General features: G+C 39.5%; 1 protein-coding gene across 1 annotated transcript in view; it reads right to left on the reverse strand.

Annotated features, from left to right (window-relative positions):
- LOC127677652 (vomeronasal type-2 receptor 26-like) overlaps positions 1–18,488 on the reverse strand; it is a 37,288-nt gene extending 18,800 nt beyond the window's left edge. The window contains exons 1-3 of the mRNA XM_052172686.1: positions 18,271–18,488; positions 17,662–17,959; positions 13,946–14,755 (exon numbers count right to left, since the gene is read on the reverse strand). Coding sequence (XP_052028646.1) covers positions 13,946–14,755; positions 17,662–17,959; positions 18,271–18,485 — 1,323 coding nt within the window. The 5' untranslated portion in view covers positions 18,486–18,488. The remainder of the gene's footprint in view (positions 1–13,945; positions 14,756–17,661; positions 17,960–18,270) is intronic.
- Between the last annotated feature and the right edge of the window lie 1,127 nt (positions 18,489–19,615).

The following is a 19,615-nucleotide window of genomic DNA, read 5'->3' on the forward strand; positions in this document are numbered from 1 at the left end:
AGTTAAAATGGACATCTTGCCAAAAGCAATCTACAGATTCAATATAATCCCCATGAAAATCCCAACTCATTTCTTCAGAGATCTAGAAAGAGCAATTCTCAAATTCATCTGGAATAACAAAAAACACATGATAGCTAAAACTATTCTCAACAGTAAAAGAACTTCTGGGGGAATTAGTGTCCCAGACCTCAAACATTACTACAGAGCAATAGTGATAAAAACTGCATGTATTGGTACAATGTCAGGCAAGCAGAAAAATGGAATTGAGGACCCAGAAATGAACCCACACACCTTTGGTCGCTTGATCTTTGACAAAGGAGCTGAAAGCATCCAGTGGAAAAAAGATAGCCTTTTCAACAAATCATGCTGGTTCAATTAGAGGTCAGCATGCAGAATAATGCAAAACTTTCCATTCCTATCTACTTGTAGGAAGCTCAACTCCCAGTGGATCAAGGACCCCCACATAAATCCTGACACACTGAAACTAATGGAAAAGAAACTGTGGAAGACCCTTGAGGACATGGGCACAGGGCAAAAGTTCTTGGACAGAACACCAATAGCTTACACTATAAGATAAAGAATTAACAAATGGGACCTCATAAAACTACAAAGCTTCTGTAAGGGAAAGGACACAGTCAAAAGTACAAAACATCAACCAGCAGATTGGGAAAGGATCTTCAACAACCCTAAATCCAACAGAGGGCTAATATCCAATAGATACAAAGAACTCAAGAAGGTAGAACCCAGAGAACCAAATAAGTCTATTACAAAGTGGGGAACAGAGCTAAACACATGAAGAACTTCGGATGGCTGAGAAGGACCTTAAGAAATGTTCAACATCATTAATCATTAGGGAAATGCAAATGAAAACAACCCTGAGATTTCACCTCACACCAGTCAGAATGGCTAAGGTCAAAAACTCAGGAGACAGCAGGTGTTGGCAAGGATATGGAGAAAGAGGAACACTCCTCCAATGCTGGTGGGATTGCAAGATGGTGCAACCACTTTGGAAATCAGTCTGGTGGTTCCTCATAAATCAGGGCATGACACTTCTGGAGGACCCTGCTATACGACTCCTTGGTATATACCCAGAGGATTCCCCAGCATGCAATAAGGACACATGCTCCACTATGTTCATAGCAGCCCTATTTGTAGTAGCCAGAAGCTGGAAAGAAACCAGGTGTCCCTCAATGGAGGAATGGATACAAAAACTGTGGTATATTTACACAATGGAGTACTATTCAGCATTTAGAAACAATGAATTCATGAAATTCTTAGACAAATGGATGGACCTGGAGAAGATCATACTAAGTGAGGTAATCCAGTCTCAAAACATCAATCCTGGTATGGACTCACTGATAAGTGGATGTTAGCCTAGAAACTTTGAATACCCCAGACATAATCCACATATTAAATGATGTCCAAAAAGAATGGAGGAGTGTCCCCTGCTTGTGGAAAGACTCAGTGCAGCATTATAGGGCAATAGGAGAACAGGGAAGTGGGAAGGGTAGAGGGGGGAACAGGAGGAGGGAAGAGGGCTTATGGGACTTTTGGGGAATGGGGAGCCAGAAAATGGAAAATCATTTAAAATGTAAATAAAGAATATATCGAATAAAAAACAAAAACAAATAGTTAAAATGGCCACCTTGCCAAAAGCAATTTACAGATTCAATGCAATCCCCATCAAAATCCCAATTCAGTTCTTCACAGAGTTAGAAAAAGGAATTCTTAAATTCACCTGGAATAACAAAAAACCCAAGATAGCTAAAACTATTCTCAACAGTAAAAGAACTTCTGGGGGAATCAGTATCCCAGATCTCAAGCAATACTATAAAAACTGCATGACATTCACAGTGACAGGCAAGTAGACCAATGGAATAGAATTGAAGACCCAGAAATGAATCCATACACCTACGGTCACTTGTTATTCGAAAAAGGGGCAGAAAACATCCAGTGGAAAAAGATAGCCTTTTCAACAAATGATGCTGGTTCAACAGGAAGTCAGCATGCAGAAGAATGCAAATTGATCCATTCTTATCTCCTTGTACTAAACTCAACTCCAAGTGGATCAGGGACCGCCACATAAAACCAGACACACTGAAACTAATATAAAAGAAACTGGGGAAAACCCTTGAGGACATGAGCACAGGGGAAAATTTCCTGAACAGAACACCAAAAGCATATGCTCTAAGATCAAGAATTGACAAATGGGACCTCATAAAATTACAAAGTTTCTGTAAGGTAAAGGACACTGTCAAAAGGACAAAAAGACAACCAATAAATTCGAAAAAATCTTCACCCACCCTATATCTGATAGAGGGCTAATATCCAATATATACAGAGAACTCAAGAAGTTAGACCCCAGGGAAACAAATAACCCTATTAAAAAATGGGGTACATATCTAAACAAAGAATTTTCACCTGAAGAAATTCGGATGGCTGAGAAGCACCTTAAGAAATGTTCAACATCATTAGTCATTAGGGAAATGCAAATCAAAACAACCCTGAGATTTCACCTCACACCAGTCCGAATGGCTAAGGTTAAAAACTCAGGAGACAGAACTCGGCTTCCCACCAGTCAGGAGAGGAGCATCCATCTTGGCTCCGTACTCCAGGAATCGGACAGACTGAGGTACACAAACATAATCCGAGGCCAACACCGCGGTGGTCTGAGCCCGACGGGCGTTGGCCTGCACCCAGGCCCTGGGCGGGTCGGGGGGCCATCGGGGTGCCAACCCAACCAGGAGGTTTTTTGCCCAGGCCTGCGAGCACGCCGCCGCCATTTTGCCTGCAGGGCGACAGAGAGCTCAGGCGGGCAGACCTGTAACAGGCATAGCCTAAGGCTAACAAAGCGGGGGTCTAGGCCCCAAAAGGCACAGGACTGACCCCAAGAACTGGGCGGCTGGGTGGGCCATCTGTGAGTCAACCCGCCCAGGTGATTGTTAGCAAAGCAGACTCTCCCAGCGCTTTCAGGGAGCGCGGGCACGCACGCCCGCCATCCTAGTCACCTGGCAAACCCAATTAACAGTCAAAGCCGTAGGGGAACTTTGCTCAGACCTTGGCCTCCCAGGCTTTTGCCTGGACTCAGGGACTGGGCGGCCAGGCTAACCTTGTGTGCGACAGCCCGGTTGGCGGATCGGCTGCCCAGCGGAGTGAGCGGAACACAGGGGAGGTCACAGTAGCATACACCATCGGCACTCCCTGGGAGTGCACACGGGCTCCATCTGCTCCACAGACACAATCTGGGGCAAGGCCTCAGGCAGAAGCCCTTAGCTCTACTCTCTCTGCTTCCGGATCCAGATCAGTCTGGGCGGCATCATTACATCTCCAAGTCCTGCAAGTGGCTAGCTGGGCTTCCGGGCGGCCAGCTGGGAGAAGTCAGGGTGCTCCAGTGAATCCAGCGGGCCCCAGCGGGAGCCTTCGGGTGCCTGCTTTGGGATCTGAACAGCCTGGGCAGCAGCACACTGTCTACAAGCAGTGCAGGAGGTAAGCTGTGCACCAGAGGCCAACTGGGAAGGGGCAGCTTGCACTGGTGAGTCCAGCACTGACAAGATAAACTAACACCAGTGAGATCTAGATGGCAAAAGGCAAACGCAGGAACGTCACTAACAGAAATCAAGGCAATATGGCAACATCTGAACCCAATTCTCCTCTACCAACATGTCCTGGATACCCCATCACACCAGTAAAACAAGATTTGGATTTAAAATCACTGGTCATGATGCTGGTACAGGAACACATGAAGGTCATACATAAAGAAATTCAGGAGACAATGGATCAAAAGTTAGAAGCCCTTGCAAGGGAAACACAAAAATCATTGAAAGAAATCCAGGAGAATACAAAAGCCAACAAGGAGGAAATGCAAAAAACACTTAAAGAAATACAGGAGAACTTTGCTCAACAGGCTGAGGTCATGAAAGACGAAACACAAAAATCTCTTAAAGAAATACAGGAGAACTTTGGTCAACAGGCTGAGTTCATGAAAGAGAAAACACAAAAATCTCTTAAAGAATTACAGGAAAACACAAACATGCAAGTGAAGGAGCTAAGCAAAACCATCCAGGATCTAAAATCAGAAGTAGAAACAACTAAGAAAACTCAAAGGGAGACAACTTTGGAGATAGAAAGCCTTGGGAAGAAATCAGGGGACAGAGATACAAATATCAACAACAGAATACAAGAGATAGAAGAAAGAATCTCAGATGCTGAAGATTCCATAGAAACCATGGACTCAACAGTTAAAGAAAATGCAAAATGCAAAAAGCTTGTAACCCAAAATATCCAGGAAATCCAGGACACAATGAGAAGACCAAACCTAAGGATTATAGGCATAGATGAGAGTGAAGATTTACAACTTAAAGGGCCAGCAAATATCTTCAATAAAATTATGGAAGAAAACTTCCCTAACCTAAAGAGAGAGATGCCCATGAATATACAAGAAGCCTACAGAACTCCAAACAGACTGGACCAGAACAGAAATACTTCCCGTCACATAATAATCAAAACACCAAATGTTCTAAACAAAGAAAGAATACTAAAGGCAGTAAGAGAAAAAGGCCAAGTAACATATAAAGGAAGACCTATCAGAATCACAGCAGACTTTTCACCTGAGACTATGAAGGCTAGAAGGTCCTGGGCAGATCTCATGCAGACTCTAAGAGAACACAAATGCCAACCAAAACTACTATATCCAGCAAAACTCTCAATCACCATAGATGGAGAAACTAAGATATTTCATGACAAAACCAAGTTTACCCAATATCTATCCACAAACCCGGCCCTAAAAAGGATAATAGGAGGACAACACCAATACAAGGAGGGAAACTTCACCCTGGAAAAAGCAAGATAGTAACCTTTCATCAAACCCAAAAGAAGTTACGCATTCAAATTTAAAAAATAACGTCAAAAATGATAGGAAGTAACAATCACTATTCCTTAATATCTCTTAACATCAATGGACTTAATGCCCCAATAAAAGACACAGACTAAGTGAATGGATACGTAAACAGGACCCTACATTTTGCTGCTTACAGGAAACACACCTCAGGGTCAAAGACAAACACTACCTTAGAGTAAAAGGCTGGAAGACAATTTTACAAGCAAATGGTCTCAGGAAACAAGCTGGAGTAGCCATTTTAATATCAGATAAAATTGACTTTCAACCCAAAGTCATCAAAAGAGACCCTGAGGGACACTTCTTGCTGGTCAAAGGAAAAATACAAAAAGAAGAACTGTCAATCCTGAACATCTATGCCCCAAATGCAAGGGCACCCTCTTTTGTAAAAGAAACTTTATTAAAACTAAAAGCACACATTGCACCTAACACAATAATTGTGGGTGACTTCAACACTGCACTTTCCTCAATGGACTGATCAGGAAAACAGAAACTAAACAGGGACACAATGAAACTAATTGAAGCTTTGGACCAATTATATGTAACAGATATATATAGAACATTCTATCCTAAAACAAAAGAATATACCTTTTTCTCAGCACCTCATGGTACCTTCTCCAAATCGACCATATAATTGGTCACAAGACAGACCTCAACAAATATAAGAAGATCGAACTAATCCCATGCCTCCTATCTGATCACTATGGAGTAAAAGTGGTCTTCAATAGCAACAGAAACAACAGAAAGCCCACATACACGTGGAAACTGAACAATACTCTACTCAATGATACCTTGGTCAAGGAAGAAATAAAGAAAGAAATTAAAGACTTTTTAGAACACAATGAAAATGAAAACACAACATACCCAAATCTATGGGACACAATGAAAGCAGTGCTAAGAGGAAAACTCATAGGCCTGAGTGCCTCCAAAAAGAAAATGGAGAGAGCATACATTACCAGCTTAATGACACACCTGAAAGCCCTGGAACAAAAAGAAGCTATTTCGCCCAGGAGGAGTAGAAGGCAGGAAATCATCAAACTCAGGGCCGAAATCAATCAAGTAGAAACAAAGAGAACCATACAAAAAATCAACAAAACCAGGAGCTGGTTCTTTGAGAAAATCAACAAGATAGATAAACCCTTAGCCAGAATGACCAAAGGGCACAGAGAAAGTATCCAAATTAACAAACTTAGAGATGAAAAGGAAGATATAACAACGGAAACTGAGGAAATCCAAAAAATCATCAGATCCTACTACAAGAGCCTGTACTCAACACAACTGGAGAATCTGGAGGAAATGGACAATTTCCTTGACAGATACCAAATACCAAAATTAAATCAGGACCAACTAGACCATCTAAACAGTCCCATAATGCCTAAAGAAATAGAAGGAGTCATAGAAAGTCTTCCAACCAAAAAAAGCACAGGACCAGATGGCTTCAGTGCAGAATTCTACCAGACCTTCAAAGAAGAGTTAACACCAATACTCTTCAAACTATTCCACAAAATAGAAACAGAAGGAACACTACCCAATTCCTTCTACGAAGCCACAATTACGCTGATACCAAAGCCACACAAAGATCCAACAAAGAAAGAGAACTTCAGACCAATTTCCCTTATGAACATCGATGCAAAAATACTCAATAAAATTCTTGCCAACCGAATCCAAGAACACATCAAAACGATCATCCACCATGATCAAGTAGGCTTTATCCCGGGAATGCAGGGTTGGTTCAATATACGGAAATCCATCAATACAATCCACTACATAAACAAACTCAAAGAACAAAACCACATGGTCATTTCATTGGATGCTGAAAAAGCATTTGACAAAATTCAGCATCCCTTCATGCTTAAAGTCTTGGAGAGAACAGGAATTCAAGGCCCATACCTAAACATAGTAAAAGCAATATACAGCAAACCGGTAGCCAGCATCAAACTAAATGGAGAGAAACTTGAAGCAATCCCACTGAAATCAGGGACCAGACAAGGCTGCCCCCTTTCTCCTTATCTTTTCAATATTGTACTTGAGGTACTAGCTCGGGCAATTCGACAACATAAGGAGGTCAAAGGGATACAAATTGGAAAGGAAGAAGTCAAACTATCATTATTTGCAGATGACATGATCGTCTCCCTAAGTGACCCAAAGAACTCCACTAGAGAGCTCCTACAGCTGATAAACAACTTCAGCAAAGTGGCAGGTTATAAAGTCAACTCAAGCAAATCAGTGGCCTTCCTATACTCAAAGGATAAGCAGGCTGAGAAAGAAATTAGGGAAATGACCCCCTTCACAATAGCCACAAACAGTATAAAGTATCTTGGGGTGACTCTTACCAAACATGTGAAAGATCTGTATGACAAGAACTTCAAGACTCTGAAGAAGGAAATGGAAGAAGACCTCAAAAAATGGGAAAACCTCCCATGCTCATGGATCGGCAGAATCAATATAGTTAAAATGGCCATTTTGCCTAAAGCACTATACAGATTCAATGCAAGGCCCATCAAAATCCCAACTCAATTCTTCACAGAGTTAGAAAGAGCAATTATCAAATTCATCTGGAACAACAAAAAACCCAGGATAGCTAAAACTATTCTCAGCAACAAAAGGAAATCTGGGGGAATCAGTATCCCTGACCTCAAGCAATACTACAGAGCAATAGTGTTAAAAACTGCATGGTATTGGTACAGTGACAGGCAGGAGGATCAATGGAACAGGATTGAAGATCCAGAAATGAACCCACACACCTATGGCCACTTGATCCTCGACAAAGAGGCTGAAAACATCCAATGGAAAAAAGATAGCCTTTTCAACAAATGGTGCTGGTTCAACTGGAGGTCAGCATGCAGAAGAATGCGAATTGATCCATCCTTGTCTCCTTGTACTAAGCTCAAATCCAAATGGATCAAGGACCTCCACATAAAGCCAGACACTCTGAAGCTAATAGAAAAAAAACTGGGGAAGACCATTGAGGACATCGGTACAGGGAGAAAGTTTCTGAACAGAACACCAATAGCGTATGCTCTAAGAGCAAGAATTGACAAATGGGACCTCATAAAATTACAAAGTTTCTGTAAGGCAAAGGACACCATCAAGAGGATAAATCGGCAACCAACAAATTGGGAAAAGATCTTCACCAATCCTACATCAGATAGAGGGCTAATATCCAATATATATAAAGAACTCAAGAAGTTAGACTCCAGAAAACCAAACAACCCTATTAAAAAATGGGGTACAGAGTTAAACAAAGAATTCTCACCTGAAGAACTTCGGATGGCGGAGAAGCATCTTAAAAAATGCTCAACTTCATTAGTCATTAGGGAAATGCAAATCAAAACAACCCTAAGATTTCATCTTACACCAGTCAGAATGGCTAAGATTAAAAATTCAGGAGACAGCAGGTGTTGGAGAGAGTGTGGAGAAAGAGGAACACTCCTCCACTGCTGGTGGGGTTGCAAATTGGTACAACCACTCTGGAAATCAGTCTGGCGGTTCCTCCGAAAACTGGGCACCTTACTTCCAGAAGATCCTGCTATACCACTCCTGGGCATATACCCAGAAGACTCCCCACCATGTAATAAGGATACATGTTCTACTATGTTCATAGCAGCCCTATTTGTAATTGCCAGATGCTGGAAAGAACCCAGGTATCCCTCAACAGAAGAGTGGATGCAAAAAATGTGGTATATCTACACAATGGAGTACTATTCAGCCATTAGAAACAATGAATTCATGAAATTCTTAGGCAAATGGATGGAGCTAGAGAATATCATACTAAGTGAGGTAACCCAGACTCAAAAGGTGAATCATGGTATGCACTCACTAATAAGTGGATATTAACCTAGAAAACTGGAATACCCAAAACATAATCCACACATCAAATGAGGTACAAGAAGAAAGGAGGAGTGGCCCCTGGTTCTGGAAAGACTCAGTGAAACAGTATTCAGCAAAACCAGAACGGGGAAGTGGGAAGGGGTGGGTGGGAGGACAGGGGAAGAGAAGGGGGTTTGCGGGACTTTCGGGGAGTGGGGGGGCTAGAAAAGGGGAAATCATTTGAAATGTAAACAAATTATATCGAATAATAAAAAAAAAAAAAAACTCAGGAGACAGCAGGTTTTGGCAAGGATGTGGAGAAAGAGGAACACTCCTGTACTGCTGGTGGAGTTGTAAGATGGTACAGCCAGTTTGGAAATCAGTCTGGCGTTTTTTCAGAAAACTGGACATAACACTTCTGGAGGACCCTGCTATACCTCTCCTAGGCATATAACAAAAGGATTCCCTGGCATGCAATAAAGGCACATGTTCCATTATGTTCATAGCAGTCTTATTTATAATAGCCAGAAGCTAGAAAGAACCCAGATGTCAATCAATGGAGGAATGGATACAGAAAATGTGGTATATTTATACAATGGAATACTACTCAGCAATTAAAAACAATGAATTCATGAAATTTTTAGGCAAATGGTTGAAACTGGAAAACATCATCCTAAGTGAGGTAACCCAATCACAAAAGAATACACATGGAATGCAATATCTGATAAGTGGATATTAATTAGTCCAGAAGCTTTGAATGCCCAAGGCACAATTAGCTTATCAAATGACTCCCATGAAGAAGTATGGAGAGGGCACTGTTACTGGAAAGGCTTGATCTAGCATTGGAGGGGAGTATGAAGACAGAGAAAAAGGAGAGAGGTGATTGGACAATGGGTGGAGAGAAGAAGGTTTATGGGACATATCGGGAGGGGGGAACTGGGAAAGGGGAAATCATTTGAAATGTAAACAAAGAATATTGAAAATGAAAATATATAATAAAAAATCATACAGAAAAAGAAAAAAAAAAAGAAAAAAGAAACAAATTAGAGTAAAATACTACACTCAACCAGACAAACAAAAATCTGTCAAGACTTGACTGTGTGCTAGAAATGAAATCCACAGGGAGAGTAAGTGTCCCTGACACAAAACATACAGGAAATATGGGGCACTGAGAAAGAACAGATTTAATAGAAATAAAAGTCAAGATAACAGGAATAGAACAAGGAGAAGATCCTAGCTCAAAGACCCATATTTAACACTCTCAAATAAGAAAAATTACCTAATTCCTAAAAGAAAAGGAAAAAGAAAAAAGAAAAAATGCCTATAAATGTAGAAGAACTATATAGAACATAAAATAGATTGGATCAGAAAATAAACTCACTTTTCTATACAATAATCAGAACACTGAACATATAGAAAATAGAATAATAAATGCTTCAAGGAGAAAAGGCCAAATAACTTGTACAGGTAGACATATTCAAATTCCACAAACATATCAGTGCAGACACTAAAACTAGAAATGCATAGGCAATTACATTGTAGACTCGAAGATACCACAGATGCCCAGATCACTATACCCAGTAAAACTTTCAATCACCATTGCTGGAGAAAACAAGATATTCTGTGATAAACACAACTTTAAACAATATCTGTCGACAAATTCATTGCTACAGATGGTGCTAAAATGAAAACTCCAACCCTAGAAGGTAAAATATACCAATGAAAACATAGGGAATACATAACCTCACAGCAGAAACACCAAAAGAGGGAAGTATGCAGAAAAACAAACACACATACACTCATACTCACATATACAACCACTTCTGGCACCCGATAAAAACAAGAAGAATCATTGATATCTCTCAATATCAATGGACTTAATTCCTCAATTAAAAGATACAGGCTAACAGAACGGATATGAAAAGAAGATTCAACCTTTCAAAGCAAATATGAAACACATCTCAAAATCAACATAGTAGTTACATCAGATTAAAGGGTTGGGGAAAGGATTTCTAAACAAATAGACCTAAAAGTCAATGTACAATAGATATTCTAACATCTGATAAAATAGACTTCAAAAGAAAATTACTCAAAAGAGATGGGAAAGAACATTTGTACTCTTCAAAGGACAAATCCACCAATATGACATCCCAATTCTCAACAACTATACTACAAACATCTAAATCCAAGTCTGTTAAAAGAACACCAGGAAATCTCAAATCACCCATCGATCTCACATATTGATAGTGGGAGACTATAATACCCAACCCACTATCACCAATGCATGAGTCAACCTGATACAAGTTAAATAAATACTGGAGCTAGGAGATGTTATTAATAAACTGGACCTTACGCAGTAAGTTAGCCAAAGAAGATCAAAGGATACAGACAAGAAAATAAAAATTCAAGACATCATTATTACAGATAATGTGATAGTATACATAAGCAAACCCCAAAATTCTACAGGGAACTTGTAAGGCTGAGATCACTTTCAGCAGTGTGCCTGGTTACAAGATTAACTCAAAGAAATAATTAGTAGCCTTCCTATATACAAATGACAAACTGAGAAATATATCAGGGAAACAACACTCTTCACAATAACTACAAAATATAAAGTACTTTGGGGTAGCCAAATCTAGGAAGCAAAAGACTAGTATGAAAAAAGTTTAAGTCTTGGAAGGAAAACGAGGAACATATCAGAAGAAGGAAAGAATTCCCACCCTCATGGATCAGGAGAAAAACATACTAAACAGTAAAAGAACTTCCAGAGGTAACACCATCCCTAATTTTAAAGACTACCACAGTGCTATAGTAAAGAAAACCACAAAGTATTCTCATAAAAATAGACATGGTGAGCAATGGAATCGAATTGTAAACCCAGAAATAAATCCACACATGTATGGACACCTTATTTTTTATAAAGGATCCATAAACACAAAATAGAAAAAAGAGAGCATAATCAAAAATGGTACTGATCTAATTGGCTATCTTCATGTTAGAATACTCCTAGATACATATTAGTCCTGTTCAAAAATCAAGGCGAAATGATAATCATTACATTAAAACACACTGGATGGAACACTGAACTTTATGGAAGATTAATAGGGATTAGCATTGAAAATATTTGTAAATTCTTGTAATATGAATGGTAATTTTGTTCCCAAAAAAACAACTCTTTAAATGAGAAAATTTACAAGCACATAGCTGATGGAAACCAACCTTTGATAGAAGAAAAAGTAGTGAACAAGATAACTCTGGATTATCAGAGGGAGGTGGATTAGCCAAATGGAGGTTAGCAAGTGGCCCAACCATTGAGTTGTTTAAAGCATATGAAATTATAAAGACTGAGTGTGTGTTTTTCATTTGAGAACCCAGACCTTTAGGAAAGATAGTGTGGAATGTGCTGCCAAAATGTATTTAATTCTACACATCCTAGCACAGAAGAAACTTTGTAAACAGAACACAGATAGAACCTCATGACAGCAAAAAGTTTCTGAGAGGCAAAGAACATCAATAGGACAAAACGGCAGTCAACAGAATGGAAAAGGATTTTTTTACCAACTCTAAATCTGACAGAGAAATAATACACAAAATATATAAAGAACTGAAGACACAAGGCATCAACAAACCACAAATCTAATTTTTACAGTTAGGTATGGAGTTAAACAGAGAATTCTCAATAGAGAAATCTCAAAGGGGTGAGAATCATATAAAAATAATATTCAATATCCTTATCCATTAGGGAAATGCAAATCAAAACTACTTTGAGCTTCTCTTGTACACATGTCAACATGCCTAAAATCAATGTTAAAAGTTAGAGCTTATACTGGCAAGGAAATGGAGCAAAGGGAACATAATTACATCAATAAAGGGAGTGCAAATATGTTCAGCAACTACAGAAATCATTATGACAGATCCTCAGAAAATTGGGAATCTATCTACCTCATTACCCATCTATACCACTTTTGAGAATATAGCCAAAGGACACTACATCTTACCACAAGGACACTTGCTCAATTAGTTCATAGTGACTTTGTTTAAAATATCAGGAAACTAGAAACAAATTAGATGTTTCTCAATGGAAGAATGGATAAAGAGAATGTGGTATATTTACTTAATGGAATACTACTCTGCAGAGTATAAGTGACAAGGTGAGTTCTTGGGGTTGGGGTAGACTGGTCAAATGAATATCCCTGGGAATGCAAAAGATTTGTTGGGTAGAAGAGAGGGTGTGTGAAGATAGGAACAGAAAGGAAAAAAATTGTGAAGGCTGGCACACAGGGAGAGGGTATGGTCAGGGAGACACACAGAGAGAGATGGAATACTAGGGCATTTAGAGTAGATGTCAAACCTAGTGAAGCAGAACTTCCTGAAACCAATGAAGGTCAACTTAGTGAGAACTTAGTAATGGAGAATATTGAACCTGAACTGGCCATCTTCTGTAAGTAGGCAAGGCTTCCAGTGGAACATGTTGGACACCAACCCATTCATCAAACCTTGGACTCAACAATCTGTCCTGACTACAACATGGACTGGGGCAATGGTGGCTCAGAATGTGTGGGACTGATCAACCAGTGAATGACTGGTTTAATTTGAGGCTCAGGACATGAGAGGCAACCCATGAAAGACACAGCCTGGATTGCCAGGAATGTGAGAATGTGTGGTACAGAGACCTAAGGTAGAACCAAGTACAATAGACCACATAAACAGCAACAAATCAAAGAAGTAGGCTGGAGAACAGTCGTGGATGATAATGTCTAATCTCATAAAAGCTGTCTTCTTCAAGGGTCTGTTTACCAAAACCAAACAAACTTTTGGCAACAAACATACCTAAAATCCTTAAAATATGCCACAGTTATACTTGTACAAATTTCCTCAGTTGTTTATTATCATTATTTCACAGAACATTAAGAGGAGTAATAAAAAATGTGAAAATTAAATGACTTAAATATTATTGTTTCAATTTCCTTAAACTAGGAATATCATTTTCTCAACAACAGGCACGTATTTTTTTCTGATAGAAATGTTAGGTCAACTTTAACACTATGACATGTTTTTTTTCTAAGTATGCTCCTGTATGCTCCTGAATAAACATGATACGTTGAGAAGGAGATAGTAGTATAAAGAAGCATGCTAGCATAAGAAATGTTTTTCTAACACTAACTATTTCAGATCATGAATCAAAATGCAGAAATTAAAAGCCAGGGCCCAATACTCTAGGAAAGCATAAACATATGTTACCTTCCATGGGAGAGGGGACTGGAGTCCACATTTATCAAATGAGTCTAGATTCACTCTGAGTGACAGCTCCTCATGAAGTGCCTGGGCAATGGCATACACAGCTTCGTGGACTTTGTAGCTCAAAGGTGAGGTATTCATATCCCAAACATTCAGAGATCGTGTGCTCAGGCTGCCATTTTGCTCACATTGACTTAGTTTCTTGACTACATGCTCATAGACATGTGGACATTCAAATAAAATCGACCAAACATCCTGGATAAAGATATCATAAGGGTATTTTCTAGGTTGAACACTTTTTTGAAAATCCTTGAATCCCAGAATTTCATCCTTGTGAACCGAAAATGATAATGCTCCATCAAAGGGTGTATAAATTCCATTTTGTTTAAAGGGTAATATGGCAGTATACCAATCAGAAGTTGTGATCCAGATATTACCAAAAATAGCACCGGAATTTATGAGAGAGACAAGTGTCAGAAAATCATGACTGTCACCAAATGCAATTACAACACGTGTCATTATGAGATGTACTATTAATTGGTACCAGCGTACTTGACCAAAAGAAGAAAATACTGGATCCTTTTCTGCAAATGCAACACAAATTCCATGCTTGATCATCTCCTCTGTGATTTCCTTAATGAAGAGTTCTCCCCTCATTTCATCTGGAACTACCAGACCAACCCAGACCCAAGTGAAGTAGAGTAGCAGTTGAATAATTCCCTGGTACAGAGCTGCAGTGTGCACAGGAAACTGGTAAGGAGACTGGAGCTTGTCTCTTGTCCCAAGACTCTGGTCAAAAGGAGCATAGCTGATCTAAACAGAAAGAAAGTTACTATATAAGTCATGACAAATAGATTTATTTAAAAATGATTTGTTTTACCTCTTCTGCTTATGCACTCTAGGAGAAATTGAACAGTTAAATAACTTTACTAAGTAATACCAATTAGTTACCTATGTCATTTACTCTTCACTGCATACACAAAATGTACCTTTTCCTTTGTCCTTTTATAGAACATATGAAAAAAGGCCATAGAGTGTCTATCTCCTGATCTCCACTCAGGTAATACCAGTCAAACACAACCATTTGCAAATCTGTTACTTCAAAACTTTCATCTTCCTGATAATAGAAGTGGAAAAACGGTAACACTAAAGGCTTGTTTACTTGATGTCACAAATCCAAAACAAAAACAAAATGAAGCAAACAAACAAACAAAACGGAATCTATGGAGCATTATAAAAGGGAATGTGGAGTGACAGCACCTCACAGAGTCTGCAGGAAAGTGAACAAGCCTGGATGAGGTTGCCTCAGAGGAAGGGGTCAAAATGGAGGTCACAATGGCAAGAAACTGAATAGTTAGGTAAGAAGAGGTTTGGCTCAGGTAGTTTATGGAGGGAATATTTAGTTCACTGTTTTGGTGTCTAGAAGGTAATCTCAACATCAAATTTTAACTGTAGAGTCCAGTAGGCCAAAGTCAGGGCTGAGGAGACTGAAGAACAATGTATAATGCTATACATGCATGAATATGTTATGACAAATCCATTATATTGTAGGATATTATATATGTATGTATATATATATATATATATATATATATATATATATATATACACATGTATAAATATAATCAAATCACTGAAAGGTGGCTCGGCTCACTGGGTTTGAAGTGCTTCCTTTATAAGCAGAAGAGCCTGCAGTAGAATCTTCAGAATCCCCATAAGTCAGACATGGCTGTGTCCCTTGTACCCTAACATAGGAGGGTGGAGACAGGTAAATCCCTAGAGCTTTCTGGGCAATCAACTCAAAATCTTAAGCTTCTGATTCAGAACTCAGATTTCAAACAACGGTGGAGAAAGTGAGGAAGAAAGAATATCAGTTGTCCTGATATGCCTACCTACACAGTCCTGACATACATCATATGTGAGACACATATCACACAAACACACATACACTCATGTACACCCACAAGAGTATGCACACACACACACACACACACACACACACATGCACACACATACACACACATGGTCAAACACAAGCAAACACTCATGCACACATACACAAAAACACAGACAAACAAACTGAAAAAGACAGACAGGGACAGACACTGAGACAGAGACAGAAAGGGGGAGAGGGAGACTCAGAGAGAGACAGAACAAACAACTATGGCAACTTCATCAGGTCATGATTCCTCAGTATTAGAAATCAAAGAGAATAAGAAAAATGGCATGAGTTACACATGCTGCATAGAGTTACCAATAATAACAAAAAATCATAAACAATGCTCACATAAGCAGGTACATGCAAAAAGAGAATCAATTCTGAATCTAAATAGAACTTAGCAAACAGGCATTAGGTGGAGAAATTTTAAAATGTGGAGAAAAAAACTGAACATAAAAACAGATAGCTAAATAAACCTGCTGAAAATTACTATCCAAGTAAGTCAAATGAAAACCCACCACAGAACAACCTTTGTAAATTTTCTTAAACTCAAAAATGTGCTCTGAAAAAGTGAAAATTAATCAAGAAAGAAAGATGTAAGACTTAGCATACAGAGGACCTAACACCCAGAACTAGTTGAGAACAGACATAGAGCACTTAGGCTGGAGAAGACAAGAAATTGAAAGAAGGGATTATCTGTCACTGGTAAAGTAGGAATGATTTATATATACTAGGGATTCATTTACATACACTACAGACGGTGTACTTATTCTACACAGAAAAATGCTAACAAAAATGCCAACATGATAAAACCAAAGAAACATGAATAGAATATGGTCTACAATACAGCACTGCCAGCTCCACAGTTCATGCTTAAGAAGTGTGAGGGGATTACTAAAAGAAATGATAAAAATGTCTCAGGACATTGTGAGGATATTGAACTTGTGTTAGGCTATGTGTGTAAGTTTCAGTAGCCACAGGCACCCAGTTAGTCATAGGTGAAAGAGAAAAATTTAAATTTCAACTATTAAAAAGGAGGATAGCATGAATGAGGATATTAGACAAAAAGTACAGAATTACTTTGAATTAGAATTAGCCAAAGAGACAGGGCCCCAAGTAGAGGGATGGCATCACTGAACTACCCTCAAGCTAGTATAGCTGTCCTCTGAGAGGTTCTGCCAGCACCTAGAGAAGACAGAGGCAGACTCTTACTGCCAACCATTGGATTGAATCTGGGGACCCCAGTGGAAGAGTTGGGGGAAGGACTGAAGGAGCTGAAAGGGATGGCAACACCTTATGAAGAACAGTATCAACTAACTGGACTCCTCAGAGATCACATGGACACAGGAATATACATGGGTGGTTCCACGGCTCCTACTACATATGTATCAGAGGAATGCCTTATCTGGCACCAAAGGGAGGGGAGGCACTTGGTCCTGTGGAGGCCTGTTGTCCCAGTAAAGGAGGATGCTAGAGGAGTGATGCTAGAGTGGGTGGGTGGTTGCAGAATTACCCTTTTAGAGTCAACGGGGAAGGGGATAGGATGTAGGGTTTGGGGAGGTTAGACGGAGAAAGGAGAAAACATTTGGAATGTAAATAAATAAAATGACAAATAATTAAAAAATAACTCATAAAATCTTATAAAATAAAAATCTAGTCAAGCATGATGGAGTATGATTAAAATCCCAGCCGTGGGAAAGCAAAGGCATAAGGATCTCATTAATGCTATCTTGGGCTGCAAAGGAAGTTCAAGACTGGAAAGCAGGAAAGCTTTGTGTACCTGTGGGACATTGTAGAGACTTAGAACTCGGGAGATCTGAGTTGATATTCCTGTTGAAATGCCTCCTATTACTGCAACCAGCTTATCAGTCTTCTCAGGCCTGCAGCTGTAGTTAGGAATTGGGGGGCTTGCTCCTGAGAGCAAAGCCATAGAACTTTCCATAGCCTTTGTTTCAAAAAAGTCATCATTGAACAGATAAAATCCCAGGGACATATTGAATAGAATATTTGGCTCCTTGTTGATTTTTTCCATAGCAAAAACCATTGCCAACATGTGCTGATAATTTTTGGTGAGATTCCTGGGAGGAAAATTTGAAAGATCATATTTCCTTTTCTGTCAGTTTCATTAGGAGGTTTGTCTAGTAGCTTGCCTAGACTCTAGATAATGCCCTCTACTCCTGCAATACTGGCATGTCTAAATGAACTCAATATGTTAAAATTGGAGAGAGACTGGGAGAAAGACAGAAAGACAGACACAGAGAACCCATAAAGTTGAAGACAGGAGACATTGCAAGGGAAACAGCAGACTACAGTCAGATCAATATGTCTTGTTTATATGTATGAAATCCTGAAACTCTATTTTTTTTAAAGAGAGAATTCAAACACTTACACAATAACAGCTTCCGGTATAGCCATTGCATCATTAAAGGCAAATTTAATTTTATTGTCTCTAGCAGTCACTCTGAGGGAAAAGAGTCCTCCAATAACAAAATCCCCATCTTGATAGTAGCCAGGAGAAGCAGGTATACTTAAGGAGAAACAAGAAATTTGTTCCTGGAATTCAATGAGGACAATCAGGAGAGAGAAAGCAATGAGTAATTCCATAACACTGATAAATAATTGATAAAACCCAGATATCTGTTCAGTTGAGAATCTTGGACTATTCATCCCTGGGAGCATATCAACAAACTGGTAAAGATATCTGGTTGATCTATGTGGATGAAGGTTATGAAGCATTGTTTTGTCCTGGTTCAGGCCCACCAGTATCCAAACACTCCCTCAGTTCCCTGGAGTCCAATCTGCTTTATACCTTTTTAGCCCTAGATTATGTCCCCTTCATAGAGTCACTGTGAGTCTCCAAGGGCTCAGAAATCTCTCACTTGGCACCTGGGAATCCTGATTCTCAGTAGGAAAACATACAATTAAGAAAAAGTGTGACGTCCACTAAAACACCTGTGGGGTGTGTACACTCACTGAGCTGAGCCTAACCAGTGGAAACAAAATTAAGTCATGAAGAGTCATCTGAAGGAGGCATCAAAGTGCACAGTGTTTGTTAGGCAAGAACTAGGCCCTGAATTATTTAACATCAGTATCATTTTAGAGTATATCTGTAAGGAAAAGAAATAGTGTTACACTAGAAAATATTATTTCTGGTCACTATATTGGGTGAAATAATCAACTCCTATTTTTTATTGGATATTTTATGTATTTACATTTCAAATGTTATCCCCTTTCCCCCATTCCTCTCCAGATCTGTCCTATCCTATCCCCTCACCCCATACTTCTATGAGTGTGCTACCCCACCCACCCACCTACTCCCACCTCACTGACCTGTCATTCTCCTACACTGGGCAATCAAGCATTTATTGGACCAAGGGCCTTTTCCCCCATTGATGCCAGACAATGTCATCTACTACATATGCAGCTGGAACAATGAGTCCCTCCACATGTACTCTTTGCTGGATGGTTTTGACCCTGAGAGCTCTGGGGAGTCTGCTTGGTTTTTATTGATGTTCTTCCTAAGGGGTTGCAAACCCCTTCAGCTCCTTCAGTCCTTTCTCTAACTCCTCCATTAGGGACCCTATGATCAGTTCAGTGGATGGCTGTGAGTATCCACCTCTGTACATGCCAGGCTCTGGCAGAGACTATCAGGAAACAGCTATATCAGGATCCTGTCAGCATGAACTGAATGGCATCCACATAGTGTCTGCATTTGGTGACCGATTGTTAATTCT

Source organism: Apodemus sylvaticus, chromosome 2 (genome assembly GCF_947179515.1).
Source record: "Apodemus sylvaticus chromosome 2, mApoSyl1.1, whole genome shotgun sequence".
Taxonomy (NCBI): domain Eukaryota; kingdom Metazoa; phylum Chordata; class Mammalia; order Rodentia; family Muridae; genus Apodemus; species Apodemus sylvaticus.